This window comes from Kogia breviceps, chromosome 18, assembly GCF_026419965.1.
Source record: "Kogia breviceps isolate mKogBre1 chromosome 18, mKogBre1 haplotype 1, whole genome shotgun sequence".
NCBI classification, from domain to species: Eukaryota; Metazoa; Chordata; class Mammalia; order Artiodactyla; family Physeteridae; genus Kogia; species Kogia breviceps.
In genome coordinates, this window is record NC_081327.1 from 30,589,038 (window position 1) to 30,609,111 (window position 20,074).

Genomic DNA, 20,074 nt, shown 5'->3' on the forward strand with positions numbered 1-20,074 from the left:
AGTCTGACTTGCCATCTTCCCTCTGCTACTTCCCTCCCTGCTCTTATGCTTTCTAATTTGACGGCATAACTAAACTCCAAAACCCAGGTTCAAAACTGGGAGGACTCTTCTGATCTACTCTTTTCTCCCCATATTCAACTAGACACCAGGTCTCACTTATTCTGCCTCCAAAATCTCCCCCCCATTCAATTCCTCATTGCCTTTCATAGCAATCCTCTAGTGCAAACTACAAAAATCTCTCTCTGCTCTTGAGCCTCTTCTCTGGTCTCTCTCTTCAAGCTCTCCTGACTTGGTACTCTACTACCCTACCATGTAGGGAGGAGGTTAGTGCACCCTACCATGTATTCACAGTGTGTACCCCGTAGCGAAATGCTCAGGGAAGCCTACAATCCAGCTCCACTCTTCCTTTCCACACTTCTCCTAATATTCCCACAAACCCCAACTCTTCACTGTCCACTACCCCATGACGGTGCCCTGCATGTTTGAGTCTTGCTTTTGTGCTTCAGCTCATACTGTTTCATCTTCCTGGAAGGCCTTACCCATTTTTAAGATGATTTTGGTTGTAAAGGAGAGAATTCCAGCTCAAATTAGTTTATGTGAAAGAAGGGATTTACTGGTTCACATAACTGTCCAGTGCATAGAGTCAGCTTCAGAGAATACAATAATTATCATCAAAGGTCTTTCTGGAAACCCCTCTCTCTCCTTCTCTCTTTCCCCCATTCCCCCATCCCCTGAAGTCTCTCCCACAATAGGTAAACTTCCTTCCTGCACAGAGTAATGGAGATGTGGAAACATGGCCACAGACAACTCTGGGCTTTCATCAATCCAACCCAGTGAGGACCTTGCTGGGATCCAAGATGAAGAGCTCCTTTCTCATAGTAACTATAAAATCCCAGAGAAGGACTCTGCTCGACCTGGACTGAGTCACACCACATCCCATGGAAAGATCACTATGGCCAGGGGAATGGGAATTTGTGAATGGCAAGGCCTGGGTCACATGCCCATTTCTATCTTCAAGCAGCAGGGGTAGTCATGGCAGCCCCACGGGGACAGCCTGGAATGAGGGAATCTGGGCAGAGTGGAACAACCCAGTTCCACTGAACTCTCGTTTCTCCACCTACTGCCTCCAGGCTTAATCCTGAGCCCTTGTCCAAATCAAATTCCAGTGTTGCCTCTTCTGTGCACTGACTGTCTCCCCCAACTGATCCAACTCTCTGAGGGCAGGAATTGGATTCCTATGTGATTGGTATAAGGCTTCATGCAAAGGTGTGTCTCCAGAAAAATCTTCACAATCTGCAATTACTATGTCCAATTATTTCTTTGTGAAGTCATTGCCTGATTCCCCCGGGACTGACTTGCCCACCAGAGAATCTCCAAGCACCTAGAACAGTGCCTAACAAAAAACAGGTGCTAGATAAATATTGAGTAAATGAATAAATGAGTGGTTTGAATAGAACAAAGGTTACCAACCTTTGGTGTTTGGTAAACGAGCACAGCTGCTTTTTAATTCTTCCCACTTCACAGAGAAAAATAAACGATAAGGCAAGAACGCCAACTTCTTGTCCCCACCATCCTGCCCCCAAATTTCTGTACACACACCCCATGCTTATGGCCTTCCTGTCAGTCTCAGGGGATGAGATGCACATTCATGTCCAGATTAAGCTGCCCATCTATACTCTGCAACCCCTCCGCCCTGCCCATCCTCTTGGGGCTCTGCTCTTTCTACCACTTCCTTTTTCCTATACCTTCTGCATCTCCCTCGGTCTGGACTCTTTCTTTACAGCTTCTCAGTGGATCCAAGTCCCCGCATGGGAGCCAAATGAGGTCAAATAAACCCTCCCTGAGCCCTCTCCACTTCTCCCCCCTTCCTTCTACAGTTCCAGCTTCTTTTCCAGGAGACTCCATTTGTGGCCTCAACTTCCTCAACGCCACATCCTTAACCCCACTGCAATTTGGCTTTTCTCCCGTCACTCTATTGAAACTGCTCTTGCCAAGGTTGCCAACAAGTTTCCAGACCCAGTGGTCACCTGCCAGTCTTCATCTTATTTGACTCTTGCAGTACCTGACTCAATTAACTACTTCCTCTCCTTCTTGAAATTCTTTCCTTCCTTGGCTCCCATGATGCTACTCTGCCTTGGATTTTCTTTTCCGCCGCTTAGCTCACTCCTTGGTTTCCATCACAGGCTCCTCTCCCTAGATGTTTCTCAGCTCCTGGAGCTGTGTGTGTGGTGGGGAGATTCATCCTCTGCCTTCTCTCCCCTTCTCACTTAGCCTGGTGAGATTCCCAACTTTCAAGGCTCTCACTGCCCATGAGCACCACAGAATTCCAAGTTGACCCTTCTCCCCAAGTGCATCCTATCTCCTCATCCACATATCCAACTGCCTGTCAGGGATCTCCACTTGGATGATCCACAAGAATCATGACCAAACATGACCAGAATAAGTCAGCATTCTTCTCCTCAAGCCTTCCCTCTTCCTCCTGCATTTCTCCATCTCAGGGAACGGCACTACCATCCCACCAGTGGCCCAAACCAGGAATCCTGGACTCATTTTTGTCTACATCCTTTAAAATGTAGTTCCTCCTCAACGCCATTCCAGTTGATCATCAAAAAAATTCAATTACTGCACCGCCCAAATAGCTCTTAAATCTATCTCCTTTTCCCACCTCCCACTACCACCACTTTAGTTTAGTTCTTAATCTTTTCCCACCTGGATCACAGAAATAACTTTCCATCTGGTCTCCCAACCTCAGAACCTGACTCCTCCAGTCCACATAGGTGATCTTTCTAACACACAAAGTAATCCTGCCAACCCATTTCCTTAAAATTCTCTGGTTCTTGAAAGTTCTCATCACAAGGTAAAAAATTTTAACTATGTATGGTGATGGATGTTAACTAGACTTACTGTGGTGATCATTTTGCAATATATACAAATACCGAATCATCTCACTGTACACCTGGAACTAATATAATGTTATGTCAGTTATACGTGAATTTAAAAAAACCGTTTGGTGGCATCTCATTATACTCAGAATAAAATCCAAAGTCCTTGGCACAATAACAAGGCCCTTCACGACTGGTTCTCTGTCTCATCTTTTATCCTCCATCTCGACACTCCTTTTATATATTGTGTTCTAATCAAACCAAATTATTTCACATTCCCAGCATGTTCCCTGTGGTGACATATCTCAGTGCCTTCTTACACGCTGGTCCCTCTGCCTGGCATTCCTTTTCTCCACCTGCTAACTACCACTCATTTTTAAGACTCAGCCCATGTGTCATTGCTCTTGGCCAATGTTCCTGCCTAGAGAAGGTGCCCTCTGTTCTCCCACAGCCCCGTGGCACTTCCTGCTCTGAGTTGTGTCTTTTACACATATCTCCCATTAGGCTGAGTTCCTCAAGAGCAGGGACTAAGACCTTCCTCCCTACTTCCATGGCATCATGTATATGTCTAGTTCACACTAGGTGCTCAGTAAATGCTTATGGGTGAGCAGATGGCCGGCTGGCTGGCTGGCTGGCTGGATATCCTACTATCCTATCTTTCCCAAGTCTTCTCTGACCACTTCCTTCCACCAAAGCCTGAACCTTCAGTGGCAGCTCATCTCTGTTGCCACCTACTAATGGCCCACACTTCTGAGGCAAGAATGGAAAATGATTCCAGGAGCCGTCCAGATGGTGATTAGGGACCACTCTGGCATCAGAATCAATGTGATACATGATGGTGACCACCACCTCCATCTCCAGAAGGAACCCGGCCCCAACCAACCACTTGCTATTCTCTCAGCCACTGACCTCAACCAAGGTTTGCGCCATACTGTTTGCTGATGGGTACTGGGTCCTGGCCTGCCAGCTCTCTATTGCCCACACTAGTGGTGGTCTAGTAAGAACTGTGTGGTGTTAGAATGGAAAGGACATAGGTTTTGGAATTAGGCAAATCATGATCTCAATACATTGCTGTCACTTACTAAGCTGTGTGACGTTAAGTTACACAGTTAACCTAACTTCTCTGAGCCTCACTTCCTCATCTGTAAGATGGAATTGATGACTGTATTTCCTCATAGGTTGATGAGAAAAAACAAATGAGGATAACAGATGGGATTGAAAATGATGAACACAGTCTATATCCATCGAAGGCTTTCAATATTATTATTCCGTCTTTTGTAGAAATGAGTTTGCACTCTTTGTGCACCTCAGTTCTTTCTCTCTTTTCTTCAACTAACATTTATTAAGCACCTCCTTTGTGCCAGACATTGGGCTCAGTACTGTATGATGAGCAAAAATAAGTCACCATTCCTGCTTTAGGGAGCCCTGGTAGGGAGGGGGCACCCAGACCAGCAAGGGAGACAGATACATAAACACCTAATTAATTTACACTGTGTAATAAATATTAGTGCTCTAAGACTCTGGAGGCAGGTGGCCCAGGTTGATTTTACAGCATGGGGAAGTTGTTCCCATAAGTAATGATTTTCCACAGAAAACCTATCTGTTGGCTAAGTCATCAGCGGGGAATCCAGGGTAAATTCTTTGTTTTGTTTTGTTTTCTTTGCGGTATGCGGGCCTCTCCCATAGCAGAGCACAGGCTCCAGACGCGCAAGCTCAGCGGCCAGGCCCATGGGCCCAGCCGCTCCGCGGCATGCAGGATCCTGCCGGACCGGGGCACGAACCCGTATCCCCTGCATCGGCAAGCAGACTCTCAACCACTGCTCCACGAGGGAAGCCCTCCAGGGTAAATTCTTGGTGATGCAGTCCTATCCTTAAATATATTATCTCCCTTTCCTCTATTCTTGGTTGAGAAATCAAGTGAGCAGGGGGACAAATTCAAGGCACCGACTATTAGCCTTGCAGGATTTTATTTTACTTTAATTTTTTGGTGCTATGAAAAGCACAATGTTTTTCCTCTTTTCTGTAAAGAAAATTAGAACTAAAGATGGCTCAGCAGATAAAAGCTGTGGGCGGTAAATACTCCCACTATTCCCCCCTGCATTTCAGGCTTCTAGGTTTCTCTTTGCATTTACTGAGCTAGAATCCTGAAAGAGGCCTGAGGAATTCTAGCTCATATCCTAAGTAACAGATGAAAAGACTGAGGCTCAGAGGGGCTAAACGACTTGCCCAAAGTCAAGTTAGAGAAGGAGCCAAAATTAAAACACAGCTCTCCTGATCCTCCCCTTTAACTATTCTGCAAATCTCCCAACTCCCTGAATCGTAGGCACCTGAACCCAGGCAAGTTCCTTCCTGTCTATGTAGCCCTCCCATCCAGGGTGGAAGTCAGGGCTGTCTCCATTTCTAAGCATCCTGGAAGCCACAGACAAACCACTTCTTCCTTTAACATGTCACTGGGTCCCTCCTCCCAGAAACATCCTGTTTCTCAATCACAGGATACTTTCAGATCCTCCTCTTTGGTTTGAGAAGCACATCTGCATGAAAAGTTTGGTTAGAGGTGGTTTTCTCTAAATGCCTCTCAGGACTATGACTTTCCTGGCTGAGAAAGCTTTGTGGTTGAGAATGCTATTCTGCAATTATCTTGGCCTTAAAAGAGCTTTCATGGGTACCCCCTACCCCCTCAGGAGGGAGCCAGAATTGATTCTTCTATGTTTAGAACCTCACATCAAAGACTTCAAGAATGTGAACATGAAGGTAATTCCCAATTTCATAGCTCACTTAGAACAGGAAAGGAGCTTGGGGTAGCCCTGGGCCAACTACTCCAGGAAACGGAGCTGCCAGAGCAGCAGGGACAGAGCCACCTATCTCGACTCCTGGTCCAGTGCTCTCTCCCACTCTCTGTAATACCACTCCAGCCTCCTGTGCTGAAGCAGCTGCGCCATCAAAAATGTCATATCACTTATGACAACACAGTTAGTTATATAACTGATGCTGCAGAGCAGGCAAGGAGAAGAAACCCTGAGCGTGAACCACAGCGCCCCGCTTCTGGCTCTCAGGGAAGCTAAGGCCCACATACTTGAGAACTACATATGGGAAGGGAACACCCACTAATCAATCAAAGGAATCAAAACTAGCTGACATGTGTAAAATGATTTCTAGAAAACTGTTAAAAGGGCATTTCATATATTACATCACTTAATGCTCACAACCCTGTTAGGTATTTTTATTATCAGCCCCATTTTACAGGCAAGGAAACTGAGGTACAAAAAAGTAACTTGTTTAAGGGCACACTTCTAGTTAGTGGTAGAGTCAAGATTTAAAGCCAAGCAGCCTGGTTACAGAGCCCACGCTGCTAACTGCCTCTCAGTTTTAAAAGCACGCTAAATGGCTTCTCAGTAGGAATCCACCTATCTCTTTGAACCAGTAACAGGTCACTGCTCCTTTCTCTCCTTCCTCCGCTATGCTAATGACTGATTTCTCAGGGGGTTTCTTTCCTAACCAGTACTGTGCATAAATGAGAGACACAGAATAAAATAAGAAGTTTGAACAAATTCTTAGAATGCAGTTTGAGCACCTTCAAGCTTTTTATGATGATGCAGTCAATAAAGTGAGGTGAAGTGCTCTTCTTACAGCATCTGCTAACCATTTTAAAATCCATGTAGTATATATGTAAACATACACATACGTGCACATTTTAAAATTTTTTTCAAAATCAAAAGTTGTTCTTTGCTAGTGTCATATTTGGGGGTAATTCTTTCCAAAATGTATTTTTCAGTTTGAAATCACCTCCTCACCAGCTTGTCTACTGTCTTTCAGATCAAAATGTGCTCTTGCGATGATGGTCTGTCTAGCTTTGTAAGAAATGAGAGACTTAGAACACCCCGGGAGAGAGGGAACCAAGTCCCTGCATCCAGATTGACTGAGAACATGTCAGAAAAATATGACCTTTTTCTACTCATATTAAATCTCCAGTGTTAACAGTGAGAAGCTGAAAAACATAAGTGATCCTGTCCTATCTTTAGCAGGTGTGGCTAAGATGCATGATATAATCTGGGGAGTTCCAAGTGCTAAAAAAAACAAGGCAGTCCTCTGACTCTGGGCACTATAAATCTAATCCAGCCCCACACAGAGACTAGAAATTCTGGATTCCTCTGGAGTTTTGTCAATCCTGCACGAAGCTTCATCCATTTAATCTCATCAGCAACAACCCTTTCAATAAGCACACGGGTTCGATTTCAGAATCCAACAGGTGACTGAGGTTCAAGAATTCCACAGCTGATTCCTGAGGAGATCAGGTGGACTGTTTGCTACTCTTCTGGCAGGAAGGTCTGCTGGTATTTACAGCTCAGTGAACAGTAAGGAGGGAGAGAGCACCATCCATCAGCAAAGGAGAACTCATCTGCTACTTGATCTGACATTCTGTTTGCACTCACACTGTCTCCAGAGAGCAAGGTGCATCCATTTGAATAAACATGGAGACAGGAGGAAGGGGAGGGGGAGCAAAGCAGCCAAAGAGATGACTGCAGAAACAAGAAGTCCACAGATCGAGGAGCTCTCAGTGGAGTGCTGCCCCAACATGGGACCCTTTGGGGATGTACAGGAAACACCCTTTCAGATGACTGTACTTTTACTGAGTAATGGCTGAAAGTTGCTATTCACCTCCTCTCATGCCTGCCACTTAGCATGTGCCAAACAGCAGTGTGCTGAATGGACACAGGCTTGCCCTGAACCCAAGCCAAAGACTAAACACGCTAATTACAAAGTCAGGGTCAGCTGGTAGGACGAAACCACCAGCTTTTGGCAATCTTAAGATTGTCTTCCCTGTCTGGTAGGGTCTGTCCTCGGACTCCAATCCTACTGGAAAGGCTGGGATGTTTGTATGAGCAATGGTGTCTTCACCAGGCAAATCCTTAAATTTTGTTTTACCAGTGGCACTGAGCAAGCACCTTGGAAAGGAACACACATCCAAAGTGCTCCACTTTACTGTGTTCACTTATATAAAGCCTACCAGCTAGCAAGCCATGCCTTAATTGCCACCTTCAGACTCTCTAGCTCCCTAAAAACTCACTTAATACTCCAGAGACAACAGATAGCCTGAATATGACATCACAGAAAACTCAACATCTCAAATGAGGACAAACTGTGGTGTCCATGGCAACTCCACAGTTCATTTTACATTTTCATCAGGTAGACGGTCCAAGTAGTTGTCACTATTTGCTCAGAATGGGAAGTCACTTAAAGTGATTCTGTTGATTTCATATATAATGCCTTAAGAGATTTCTTTGAGAGAGTTTTGGTGATTAACACTTGCTGTTAAAATTTTGATTAATTGGAATAAAAAAGTCCCCTGATTGACTGAAAAAATGATGAGGCTGTATCACAGGTGAGGTCAGGACCTCCTAACAAGCAAAATTATTTAAAATGTCACACATAAAAAGTCACTGATTACTCATGGTATGTGTAAAATTATATTTTGCCATTTCAATGATCATTGTTTATTTCTCAGTATGGAAATGTTCTGTATTGTCTGACACAGAGCTCCCAAACACTAGTTCACAGTCACATACACAAAGGGAAAAAAAAACTAGCAAGCTATTTTCAAATGAAAATTTTAATAAAGTATTAAGAATCAGGCTTTTCAAATGATAGTCTAACATGTGGCCTCTCTTAATGGATGCAAGTTTCCCACTGCAACATTGTATCAAGCAAAAGAATGTCAAAGGTCAGTTTCCCTGCAATGTTCCTAGGCTGGTATGGGTGTTAACACTTTGTTCTAAGAAGCATCTGCCAGCCAGGCCTTTGTAATATAATTTCAGTTACTACAGGCATATATGGAAGCCCTGTCCATCTTCTAATCACACGTCATAACGTGGATAAGAATGTACGCTGAATGCAGTGGCTCTTTGCTCTTCTGGAACTGCTGATTAAAAAGGATCTGGAGATGTCTCAATATCAATATTCTTCCTCTCAATGCAACAGGCTGAGCTATTAAACCCCAGTCCCCATTAGGAAGTCATCGAGTTCTCACAAGGCATCACTCACAGAGAACGCTCTAATTTCATCTGCCCAGGTGAAATCAAAGAGCATCCTGATTAACTCGTAAGTATGGTCTGATAGGTTGTTAACCAATCATACTGGCCAGGCAAGTCCAAAATTGCGTTCTGTAAATGCCACCTAGATTTTCAGGGCCAGCCCCACCCATAGTACAGTTCTCCTGATTCAAGTGACTCTCACCCCAAGTGGCAACCTGGAAAATCACCTCTGCAAGGGAAGGCTCAAAAGAATTTGTCACTAGGATACAGTGACACCAATCCCACATTTTGTGGTTAATAAAACAAGTCCTGCATCCAGCTTGGCACAAGGCCCTGATCTGATTTATTTCAAGCCAAGCTGGAGGGCTCACAGGAAAATCTGCCATTCATGAATGCTTCAGGAGGACAGGACACTAGGGTCCCTTGTGGCAAAATTTACATGGGCCAGAAATCTTTCTGACTCACCTTTTGAGCAAACTTAACTCATTTCCTAGAGAACTGGTGTATTTTTAAAAATATACTAACAGTTTTACCTACAAAATCTCAATTTTGCCTGTTATTTTTCTCCAAAAGGGTGTCCTGTCGGGTGATAAAGGGGGGAGTGCAGGGAAAAGAGAGAAAGTGCCAGGACGTCTGATTTAACCATCTGAAATATCTAACGCTTGATTTTTTTCCCCCCCTCCCTCCTCTGTGTAACCAAATATGAGACGCAGAAGACTTTCCCGGAGAAGTCTAAATACAGCCTTCATTTAAGATTTTCTAAAAAAAAAAAGATTTTCTGCCCCAGTACATAATTAGGAAATTTCATTCTAAAATGGAAAGCCTATCTCCTTGGAGAGCGTGCCTCTGCTTGAATAAAAAAGGCGAGGTATCCTTCAGGGTACTCAGTATATATATTTTTAAACTTCCTATTAAATCAACCTAATTTATGGGGTTTGTTCAGGAAAAGCAGGTAAGGAGTTGCTTTGGCAGATGCAAAGTTAATTTCCAGACTCTAACATACACCCCGCTTCCCTCAACCGAGCGTTTCCGAATGCCTTCGGCCTCCTTCGAAGAGGCTCGGCTCTCTCCGCCAAGGCCCCGGCTCGGCTCCGAACACTGCCGAGTCCCTCCGAGCCTCGCGCCCAGGCTACGCCGAGCCGAGCCGAGCCGAGCGCCACCAAGCTGAGCCTCCTCGACTTTTCCGGCCTCGGCTGGGCGCTGTCCACCACTCGCAGCGCCTGAAACCTCACCCAGCTCCGGTGGCTGGGGCTTCTACTGGGCTGCAAGCCTGCCACTGCAGATTACAGAGTTCTGAAGTTTTGAAACGTCCCCTTTAGGGAGAAAGGGTGGTGCTGCTTGCATTTACCGACCTGCAAGGGCTCCAGGCAGATGCAACATGCACCTTGTTGCAACGAGCAATTCCCCAGGCCCCGCCTTCCCATCCATTTGGGTTGCACAAGCTTCAAAGAAGCCCCAGGCCAAATTATCCGTGGATAATTTGGGTGCGGCAAGCCGAGGGGCCTCTGCACAGAAAGCCCCAGGGAGCTCTCGAACAAAAATAAGAACACGTCAAGCAGACGGGAGAAATTGTCTCCGAGTCGCTACTCCCTACCATCATGGCGCCGCCTAGAACCCGCTTGTCATGCCTGTTACACATGCAAGATTTTTTGCATCTTGGTTCTGAAACCGCAAGCATGCTTCGTCTCCCACCCACCTTTCTGAGAAAGGGGTTTTTACTTTCCATAGTTTTCCTACGGGATGCAATTACTTCGGCTATTCTGTCAAGTTGAAAAATAATCATTTTTGTTTACTGCACAGCAACCCCTAATTAGGAGCTGTGTGTGCACGAAGGTGTCACAGCAAAGCGACGTGGAATCCTCGCTAAACGGTCTTAACGAACTCCTGTCCTGAACTGACAGGCCAACGGAAGCAGCGGGGCTAGGAGGCCCAAGGGCGCGCACCCCTTTCCTAAGGTCACCCCCTCCCCAAGCAAAGCTGCCTGTGGGCTCACCAGAAACTGCTAACCAGGAATGGATGGGGCAAGAAGCAAGCCTGGGAGTAGGAAGGAGGGGCAAGGCTCCTTACTGAGAAAGTGTGGAAGGGAAGGAATATCCCATTTTGTTTTAATTTTCAACCATCACTCAAATCCACCCCCAGTTAATTAGGAGGGGAAACTGATATCTAAGGCAGAAGGGGGTGGTGCAGCAAGTGGGGCCTGAAATCCGCATTGTGGGTAGATTACATGTAACACAGCCTATGCAGAGTGTGAATAAATACATTAATAAAGGCCACAGAGTGAACGAAAACTGCCAGTGTCAGGAGAGCAAAGGCTGGGAGGGTGGGGGAGAAAGGCGGGGGAGCAGCAAGGGGCGGGCATTCAGCCTCACAGCCAGCGTCCTCCTTCCACCTCTACCTTGGATACACCTGTGCCAGCCACATTCGCTTGGACACCCACCCCCTCCCCTATCACACGCCCCTTCCCCTAACCTCCGTCCTTTGGGGGTGGGGAGGAGGGGCAGAAACCACAGCCTCTAATTCAGCACCAAATCCATGAACAGCAGACACTTGATACTCCACCCCAGCCTGGGGCTGGGTCCGCTCCATGTTTTAGCCAAGTTCAAAAATCACTGCCCCAGGAGAAGAGTAGGGGGAATGGGATTATGGATGTGGAGTAGGGGGTGGAGGAAGGAGGAGAGAGAAATAGAGACAGAATGATACAGAGACACAGAGATAGAAATAGAGGCAGCGACACACGGGAAACACCACACAATCAAGAGTAATGATCATAATCATGCCAATAATGTGATGTTCTGATCAATATGGCGGACACTGTCATTCATACAACTACAGGCGCTCCCCTTACCTCCACCACCCCCCCGGAGAAAACAACACCCACCCTGGGAGTTGGGGTGGAGGACCCAGAACCAACGTAGGGCCTGGGGGAGGGGAGTCAAATTCAGGTGTGTGTATGCGTGTGCGTGTGTTCGTGTGTACGAATTAAAAACCGGGCCTGGAGAGCAATGTGAAGTGAACAAGGTAATAAAAATTATTTTAAAATTATGCTCAATAAAAGTACAAATCCCAATGCCACAGGGACTTACTTCATCTGCTTCACAATGGTGCTTTTTCCAGATTCTCCAGCCCCTGTTGGGACAGACAGGGGGGAAAATTTGGTGAGTGTCCGCTTAGGGGACCGGGGTGGGGGGTTGCGGGGTAAGGCATGCGAGGGAGTGGGCGATCCTGGGCACATGGTGGTGCCGACTCGGGGACCAGGTATCCCCAGGAGCGAGTGGGGAGGGGGGACTGGTGGGGGGGTGCAGAGTGGCCGGGGTCGGGGAATGGGGGTGGCAGTCCCGGTCCTTACCCAGCAGGAGTAATTTCACGTCTTTGGCGGCGCTGATGCCATCCTCTTTGAGGTTTTTCTCAATCGCCTTGCTCCGCTCGAGGGCGGCTCGCTCCTCTGCGCTCAGAGTACATCCCATGGTGGCCCCTTCCCTGCCACAGCCCGCACGACTCGGCTGGCACGGCTCCCCGGCTCGGCGCGCCCCCCACCCCCCCAGAAAGCAGAGCCTGGGCTCAAAGGGGAAAAAATCACGATAGCCTCCCCTTGGCTGAAAACAAAAATGTCGGGAAACCAGCACCCCCCAAAAAGACAGCCTCTAACAAGATTCCAGCCGCGGAGACTCGCGGCAGCTGGCGGGGCTCTGGGGGTGTCGAGGCGAGGGTGGCCGGGGTCTGGGGTTCCGGAGCCGAGGGAGGAGGCGCCCGCGGTCCGAGGAGGCGCGGGCTGCAGGCACTGAGGCTTGTGCACGACCCAAAATAAATAAAATAATAGTCGAGGCAGGAATCGCAGCCGGAGCCGGTGGAGGGTGGGGTGGGGGTCAGGGTGGGTCCTTCTGCCGCTGCTGCCGGAGGAGGAGGCGGCGCGGGGTGTGGAGGGAGTTAGGGGGTGCTGCTAGTGTATTTGCATCGCTGTTCCTCAGCCGTCGGTGCGTCCGCGGCGCCTTCGCCGACCCCCGCGCGCTGGGCAGGGCTGGGCAAGGGGCCGGGCCGGGGGGCAGGTCTCTAGCGGGAGACGGCGTCGCTGTTTCCCAGAGCTCGCATCGCTTGGTGGAGCCTACCGAAGAGAAAGGGAGAGCGCGACGGAGCCGCGGGCAGCCGGGAGCTCGAGGGGGAGCGAGAGAGGAGAGAGGCTTGGAAGGGAGGGGAGAAAAAAAATGAAGGGAGAGCGAGCGAGCGAGCGTGCGCGCGCCACAGACCGAGCGGGGGAGGGGGCGAGCACAGCGCGCGAGTGCGCCAACTGCTCTGCGCACCCCGCACGGCCAGCCGCCCGCTGACGTCAGCAGGGCCGCGCGCCGGGCCCCCGAGACGGGGAGGGGCGGGGGGCGGGGGAAGCGCGCGCGCCGGGGCCCGCGTAACTAGCGGGGGCGCGCGCGCGCGCGCGGCCTCTCCTCCCCCACCCTCCCCCAACTCCCCTCAGGGCCAGCGGCTCCCCGAGGTGGGCTCGCGCTAGGCCTAGCGGGGGCGGGGCCTGGGGCCGGGCTCTAGCTGGGGCGCCCCTCCCCGCCTCCGCCTCCGCCTCCGCCCTCGCCCAGTGCTCTGGCGGCTCGGGCCTGGTCAACGCGAGCTCGCGACTAGGTCGCCCGCGCCACCGTCAGGTGGGTCCACTGGGTCGCGGCCGGCGCCGCCTCCCTCGCTCTCCTGCCTCCTCTCCATCTTGGCTCCAGCAGCGCGCCTTCTTGGTTGCTCTCCGGCTGCTGGGGCCGTAGCAGCCGAGGTCAGGTGGCCTCGGTTAACTCGAGGAGACCGTGGTTCTGAAGGAACCTGCGTTCCCAGTCATTCGCCCTTGGGGCGTAGGGGCAGATTCGGATTTTTCGCTTCCTGCGTCCCACAAACATTTATTGAGCACCTAGTATGTGAGAGAGGAGGCTGTGAGGAGAGGAAAACAGCAGGGTGAGACAAAGCCAGGGCCTGTTCTCAAGGAGCCTCTGAATAGATTTTGAGAGAAGAGAGCTTCATCCTCTAAATCTTTTAAAACACTCCCCCGCATCTTATTTAAAATAAAGACCCAGCAACCCTGGGTCAGTTACTCAGCGTACAGCTCATCAAATACTGAGGAAACACATACACTTATGCCAAAGATCGGGCATGGTCTAGGTGGTCTCTGAGATTTAGAAGAAATTAGTTCTCACTGCACAAAATGGTTTTACAATCAGTTCCATCAGACAGCCTCAGGGGCCCTCCTAGAAAAAGGGGCCAATAGGAAAGATTGCATGGGGATAGGAGAGGCAACTGGCCAGTGGAAAACGTTTTTTCTAATAGTTGGGCATTTTTGTGGCTCTGAAGGCAAACTTGCTTGTTTCATTTCAACAATAGAAAAAACACCCCTGTTTTTGGAAATGTTACCCAGCATAAAAATACATTTGCAATGGGAGGGGGAGGCAATTAAGGCCCACGCAGAAGAAAACATATTTTCCCCTGAATTTTTCAATTTGTTGTTTCCCAGTTTGGGTATGCCTCATTCCACAAATAGCTGTTTATGTCAAAAGTTGTATGTAATGTAATTTGAATGTTTAAACTTAAATCACATTTAAATATAGAAAACTGACAAAGGACTCTTACAAAGAATTGTTTTATAAAGTAAATAACTTCTTCCCTACTTGCCCCTCTACCACGACCCAGTCTCCTTTTGTGTGTGTATTGAGGAGGGGAGCTTAGGGGATGAATCTGGTTTGCTTAAAATCTGGCTGTCACTAAAAATCAGCCTCCCAGATCCAAAACAGAGCTTAGGTAACCAATATTCTATAGAATTTGTTATTTCTTTTAAAGGTTACTAGGATGATTATGCAGATCTCTCAGATATAGGGGAAAAATTCAGCCACCTCACCCAGATTCTGCAATCCCTACGAGGCTGCATCTGAAATACTGAAGAGGTAAGACCATAACCATTTCTTTGTAAATGGTGGGTCATATTTTACATTTTAATGCTCTTTCATATGAAGTACTTTTTAATTGAAGATCTTAGACTCTTGGTGCATTGTGGTTTACATGGATGAATCAAACTATCTTTGATTTGGGGTATATTTATTCCTTCTTGGTATCATACCTAGTATGGTGGAGGCACAAACCTATGTTTTGTGTTTTTCTTTACTCAGTACTTACTAAGCACCTACCTGCCATGAACAGGGTAATGTTCTAGGCACTATAGGTGTTGTATTTCAGGTTTGTGCATCTTTATAGCTCTGCTTCATAAAAGACTGAATAATAATCCACTTCACCTGTAGAGTGCTTTACAGCTTACAGAGCACTTTTATGAAAATTATCTCTAGTGATCCTCCCACATAAACCTCAGTTAAGGATTGTGGTGTGGGGAGCATCATGGCTGAGTGGAAAGAGCCTGGGCCCATATCAACCTGGGTACCCATTTTACAGCTGAGAAAATGGAGCCTCTGGGGGGCTGAATAAATTGTTCAAGGTCATGCAGTCATTTAGTACTAATGCAGGGCTCCTTTTATAGGTTTGTGGACTATTTGAGAGATAACATGTTATATGTATTTATTTTGTATTTAAATATATATATATATTTATGTCTTTATATATATATATATATATATATATATATATATATATATATATATCATACTTCCTAGACTCACAGAAAGCTTACAACTCCAGAAACCAATCATATTCTGGTCCCCCCCCACCAAAAGAAGTAAGGATGACAACATCTCAGTTCTCTGTGAGTTATTAGTAATTAGATAATACCACAAGTGTTTAATTTGTCCATAGTTAATTCCTGTGGGAATGAGGAAATTATAGTCCTAACATCAGGAGTAATCAGGGACAGATTCAATTTGGTTTTATTTTATATGATCCTCAGAATTATATTTCTCTGATTGTTCCTGTTGACCAAAAGAATAATTCTCCATTACCCCACCTTAGGTCAACTATAGCCCTTACCACACATGGTTCGGCATACTTTTAATTTTAAAAGTAGGTGATCAGAATATTTTATATACTTTCTAAAAGGAACAACAAAAGCCTAAATTGAGCTGCTTTTGTACCACATGTGACTCCTATTCTGGAGGACAGTAATTTACGATATAAGCAAGATCTTCCAGGTCTAACTTACAGAATGTGGGCTCTGATTTGATGAACTGAATTTCCATATTTGTTCCCTTTTGAGGTTACTTTAATTAAATATGCATGTATTGACCATCTACTGTGTTTAATGTATTGATTTAGACTCAAAGGGAGGTTTAGACATGAGCTTGGCTTCCTGAAATCTTGAAATCCCTGGAATGTTTCAAAACAATTCACATCAGAATCAGCTGGGGTGCTTGTTAAAAATTCAGTTACCCATCTTCTACCAAGTCAGACTATTCTAAAATCTGCATTGGTATCCACTCCCTAGGTGATTTTTCTGTACAAAGTGCTAGGTCTTGTAGAGAATCTGTGCCAATTAATTCTACTAGTAGTTTACATTCTTAAAGTCCAAATATCTCTCCTGTTTCTGAATTCAAATTTTCTTTATGTTTAGTAGTTTTTGTATTTCTGTCAAAGGAAAAACTTATGAAAATTACTATTCCTTATGGACATTACTCTCCTCGTGGGAAGAAAATAGGCTAAAATGTGTGGTTCATGAGCTAAATGAAATCAAACTAAATGTCAAATGTATTAGGCATTTTGGGGAGAATGGTAGATCACTAGAGATTTTTAAGTTTCTGCACTAAGGGTTTTTATTATAAAATTGATATCTCACACTCTAACAGTGGTGAATATAATTTAGAAGAATGTCTGGGTAAGGCTAAGAAATGACTTAGAGTTTTCTGATAAATATCTGGCATTAATGAGGGAAGATGCTGATCCAATTTTTTTATGTCCCTAGAAGATATTATTATCCTTATCCTATTGTCCTTGTTAGCTGTTATTCAGTGCTTCTCTGACTGGTATTAATATTATTTTGTGCACATCTCTCATACCTACCAGAACAGTGGTTATCAAATGTTATTGTGCATAAGAATTACGTGGGATGCTTTTTAAAATGCAGATTCCTGGGTGAATATCTAGAATTTCTGAATCAGTGAGTCTGAGGTAGAGCCTGATATTGTTCATTTTTACAATCATATGTTCTCCCCCAAGTGATGTGCTCAGGAAACATATCACTGGACTATAAACTCCTTTGAGGTGAGGGAGTTACCACTTTGTATATATCCCAAAAGGTCAAGCATGGCCCATTGTCCACAGGTCATCAATTTTAATGCTATTAACCAAATTCACCTGTCTATAGACAAGGGTTAAATCAGATCATATATCAAAGTTCTTTGCAGTTCTGAGACATTTTGACTTTTCTAACAGAAATTTTGTAACTTGATTCTGGAAAAGTTTTAAGTGGGTGAGTTCAAAGAAGTAATGACTTATTTTCAAGTAAGATTCTGAAAAATGAAATGATACTGATTTTAAACAAACAAATGGAAGATTTGTTGGTAATCAGGAACTTGTGAGAAGAGCATATACCAAATGTTTTTGAAGTTTCTATCAGAATATTCTTTGCTAAATTTCATCTCTCATTTGTTATTTTGTGGACTTCATGAAGAAAATCAGTTTATCATTGTTAGGAATAAAAGATGACATGGGAAGAAATAAAGATTTTGTGTACTTTTAAATGAAGGGACTTGCTTGAAGGCTTGTAGATAATTGAGTTGAGCTCTTAGGTTATTGAAGTCCATTATGTGGTCACTGTTGAGAACATTATTCGCTGAGTGTATTGTGATGGTTCAAGAACCCCAAAGAGAGTGTGCTTTGTGATTTCTCTCAATTTAGGATAGCAAGAGAATTCCACAGGGATGCATTTGGCTTGAATTGAGTGGAAAGTCGGAGGGGGCTAGGACTGGTGCTTTCACATTGATAAGACTGACCAAGAGCTGAAATTGAAGTTGGAAGCTTGGCTTAAAATGAAAGCATTTCCTAACAGCTGTGATTCCTGTTGGCATTTTCTTGGAAAATCTTTCATTGGAAACCAAGATTCTTATTTGTTATAACAGGAATAATAGGACTTTTTAACCTACCTGGGCTAGAGTTGACAGATGTGATTAGCTGGTACATGTTTGTAAAGTATTATTTAATACTCTTGTCCTCCAGAAGACAAGAGATTTCCTGACACTAAGATTTCTTGCATTATTTATCATATTCTCTATCTCCATAGAGGCTTTCACACATGCAGCTCAAATACATTTAGACATTATCTCATTAGTCTTCTGTAAGCTTCAAGGTCCAAAATCTTATTACCTCATTGCTCCTTAAAGATAGAAATGTTTGGGGCTTCCCTGGTGGCGCAGTGGTTGAGAATCCGCCTGCCGATGCAGGAGACACGGGTTCGTGCCCTGGTCCGGGAAGATCCCACATGCCGCGGAGCGGCTGGGCCTGTGAACCATGGCCGCTGAGCCTGTGCTCCAAAACGGGAGAGGCCACAACAGTGAGAGGTGAGAGGCCCGCATACCGCAAAAAAAAAAAAAAAAAAAAAAAAAAAGAAATGTTTGGGTCTTCCCTGGTGGCGCAGTGGTTGAGAGTCTGCCTGCCGATGCCGGGGACATGGGTTTGTGCCCCGGTCTGGGAAGATCCCACATGCCGCGGAGAGTCTGGGCCCATGAGCCATGGCCGCTGAGCCTGCACACCTGCGTACCGAAAAACAAACAAACAAACAAAAGAATAGAAATGTTTTTGTTTGCTCTTGTCAGTTGTATTTGTGAAGGCAAAAATAGGTGAATTTGTCTGAATTCAGTTAAAACCAGTTTGGATTGTCTGTAACAAGTGTGACTGGGGGAGGGGGAGGCTATCAATTATCAAACTTATTAGAAGTAGGTTGAGGGTGTTTGGCCAGACTAGAATGATTTAATTTTGTGACCTGTCTGCATCCTCTAAAGTACATGTGGTTTGGGGTGTTCCCAAAGTCTGCCAAGTACCAAGAACATAGTGTTCCAGTGGGGAAAGAAACATGGTTCTTCAGTTGAGCTAACATTTGGGTGTATTACCTGTTCCCCAAAGGCCTGTAAAACCTTGACCTCTGTGGCAGAGAAAAACATTTTTATAAAATTTCTGTGTGCATGTGATGGAGCACACCTATAAAATTGAAGAAGGGTAATTCAGAGTGAGATGTATTTTCAACCAGACATCTATCCCATAGAACTTTTAGCTAGGATCATTCAGAGCTTGAAGTAGAAAGAAAAGAACTGAACTGATTTTCCTCTCAAGGAACACCTGCAGTTGCCTGTCTTTCCCCTTGGCCACTGTAGCCTTTGGAGAGGGCTAAGAGAAGAGGAAAGAAAAAGGAGGGAGGACTCTGAATTAGTTACATCCAATATAAATTAAAAACAGCACTGTTCCTAATGACCAAAGAGAGGACATATACAGATTTCCATAAAAACATTGAATGTAATGGCTTAAAATGACCAAAATTAAAGAGATGGATGCCCAAAGGCAATCTTAAAAAAATTAATACTGGGATTAATATTCATGGATTGAGAGGTGGGATGAATGGGGAAGGGAAAGAAAAAGGGTAAATTTGGGGATTGTTCAATTTGATCATCCTTTCTTTGATTCTACCACCTCTGCTTCTGTTTTAGGAAAGATGTGACTGACACCAATCCTTCTTTCCTTCTTTGTTGCTTCTCCCACTTCTGTTCTACTCCAATACTTGGCTTTATCCTACCATAAACATTTTTCCAGTAAGAAAATAGTGATAAGAATGAAATTTTTCCTATCGTTGCCTTCATTTATTATTGTATTTATCGTGTTTACTATGCCAGACTGTTCTAGGAATACACTGGGAATACACTGTTGAATACAACACAGTAGGTCCCCTGCCATCATGATGCATATAGTCTCTGATCTTTGAATTATAGCACTCTCTCATACATTATTTAATTTGATCCTTTTAAGAACCCTTTGAAATAGCCCAGATTTCTATTTACATTTTATGCATAATAAAATTAAGCTTAGGGAAGTTCAACTGATTTACCTAAGATCATGCAGCTGGTAAATTGTGTAATCAGATGGTCACCCAAATTTTCTGAATTCGAAGACAGTGTTCTTTCTGCCACATTATGCCACTTCCCTATGATCCCAGGCTCAAAGATGATATCTAAGTTGCTGGGTTTTTTTTTTTTTTTTTTGCGGTACACG

The 20,074-nt window shown here is 45.3% G+C and overlaps 1 protein-coding gene across 2 annotated transcripts in view; it reads right to left on the minus strand.

Moving 5' to 3' along the window:
- GNAO1 (G protein subunit alpha o1) overlaps window positions 1–13,248 on the minus strand; it is a 170,765-nt gene extending 157,517 nt beyond the window's left edge. Inside the window, exons 1-2 of one of the 2 annotated variants that reach the window (XM_067019709.1) lie at window positions 12,258–13,248; window positions 11,995–12,037 (exon numbers count right to left, since the gene is read on the minus strand). In XM_067019709.1, the coding sequence (XP_066875810.1) occupies window positions 11,995–12,037; window positions 12,258–12,375 (161 nt within the window). In that variant the 5' untranslated portion in view covers window positions 12,376–13,248. The remainder of the gene's footprint in view (window positions 1–11,994; window positions 12,038–12,257) is intronic. The other variant, XM_059045710.2, reaches the window with a different exon arrangement.
- Window positions 13,249–20,074: the final 6,826 nt, after the last annotated feature.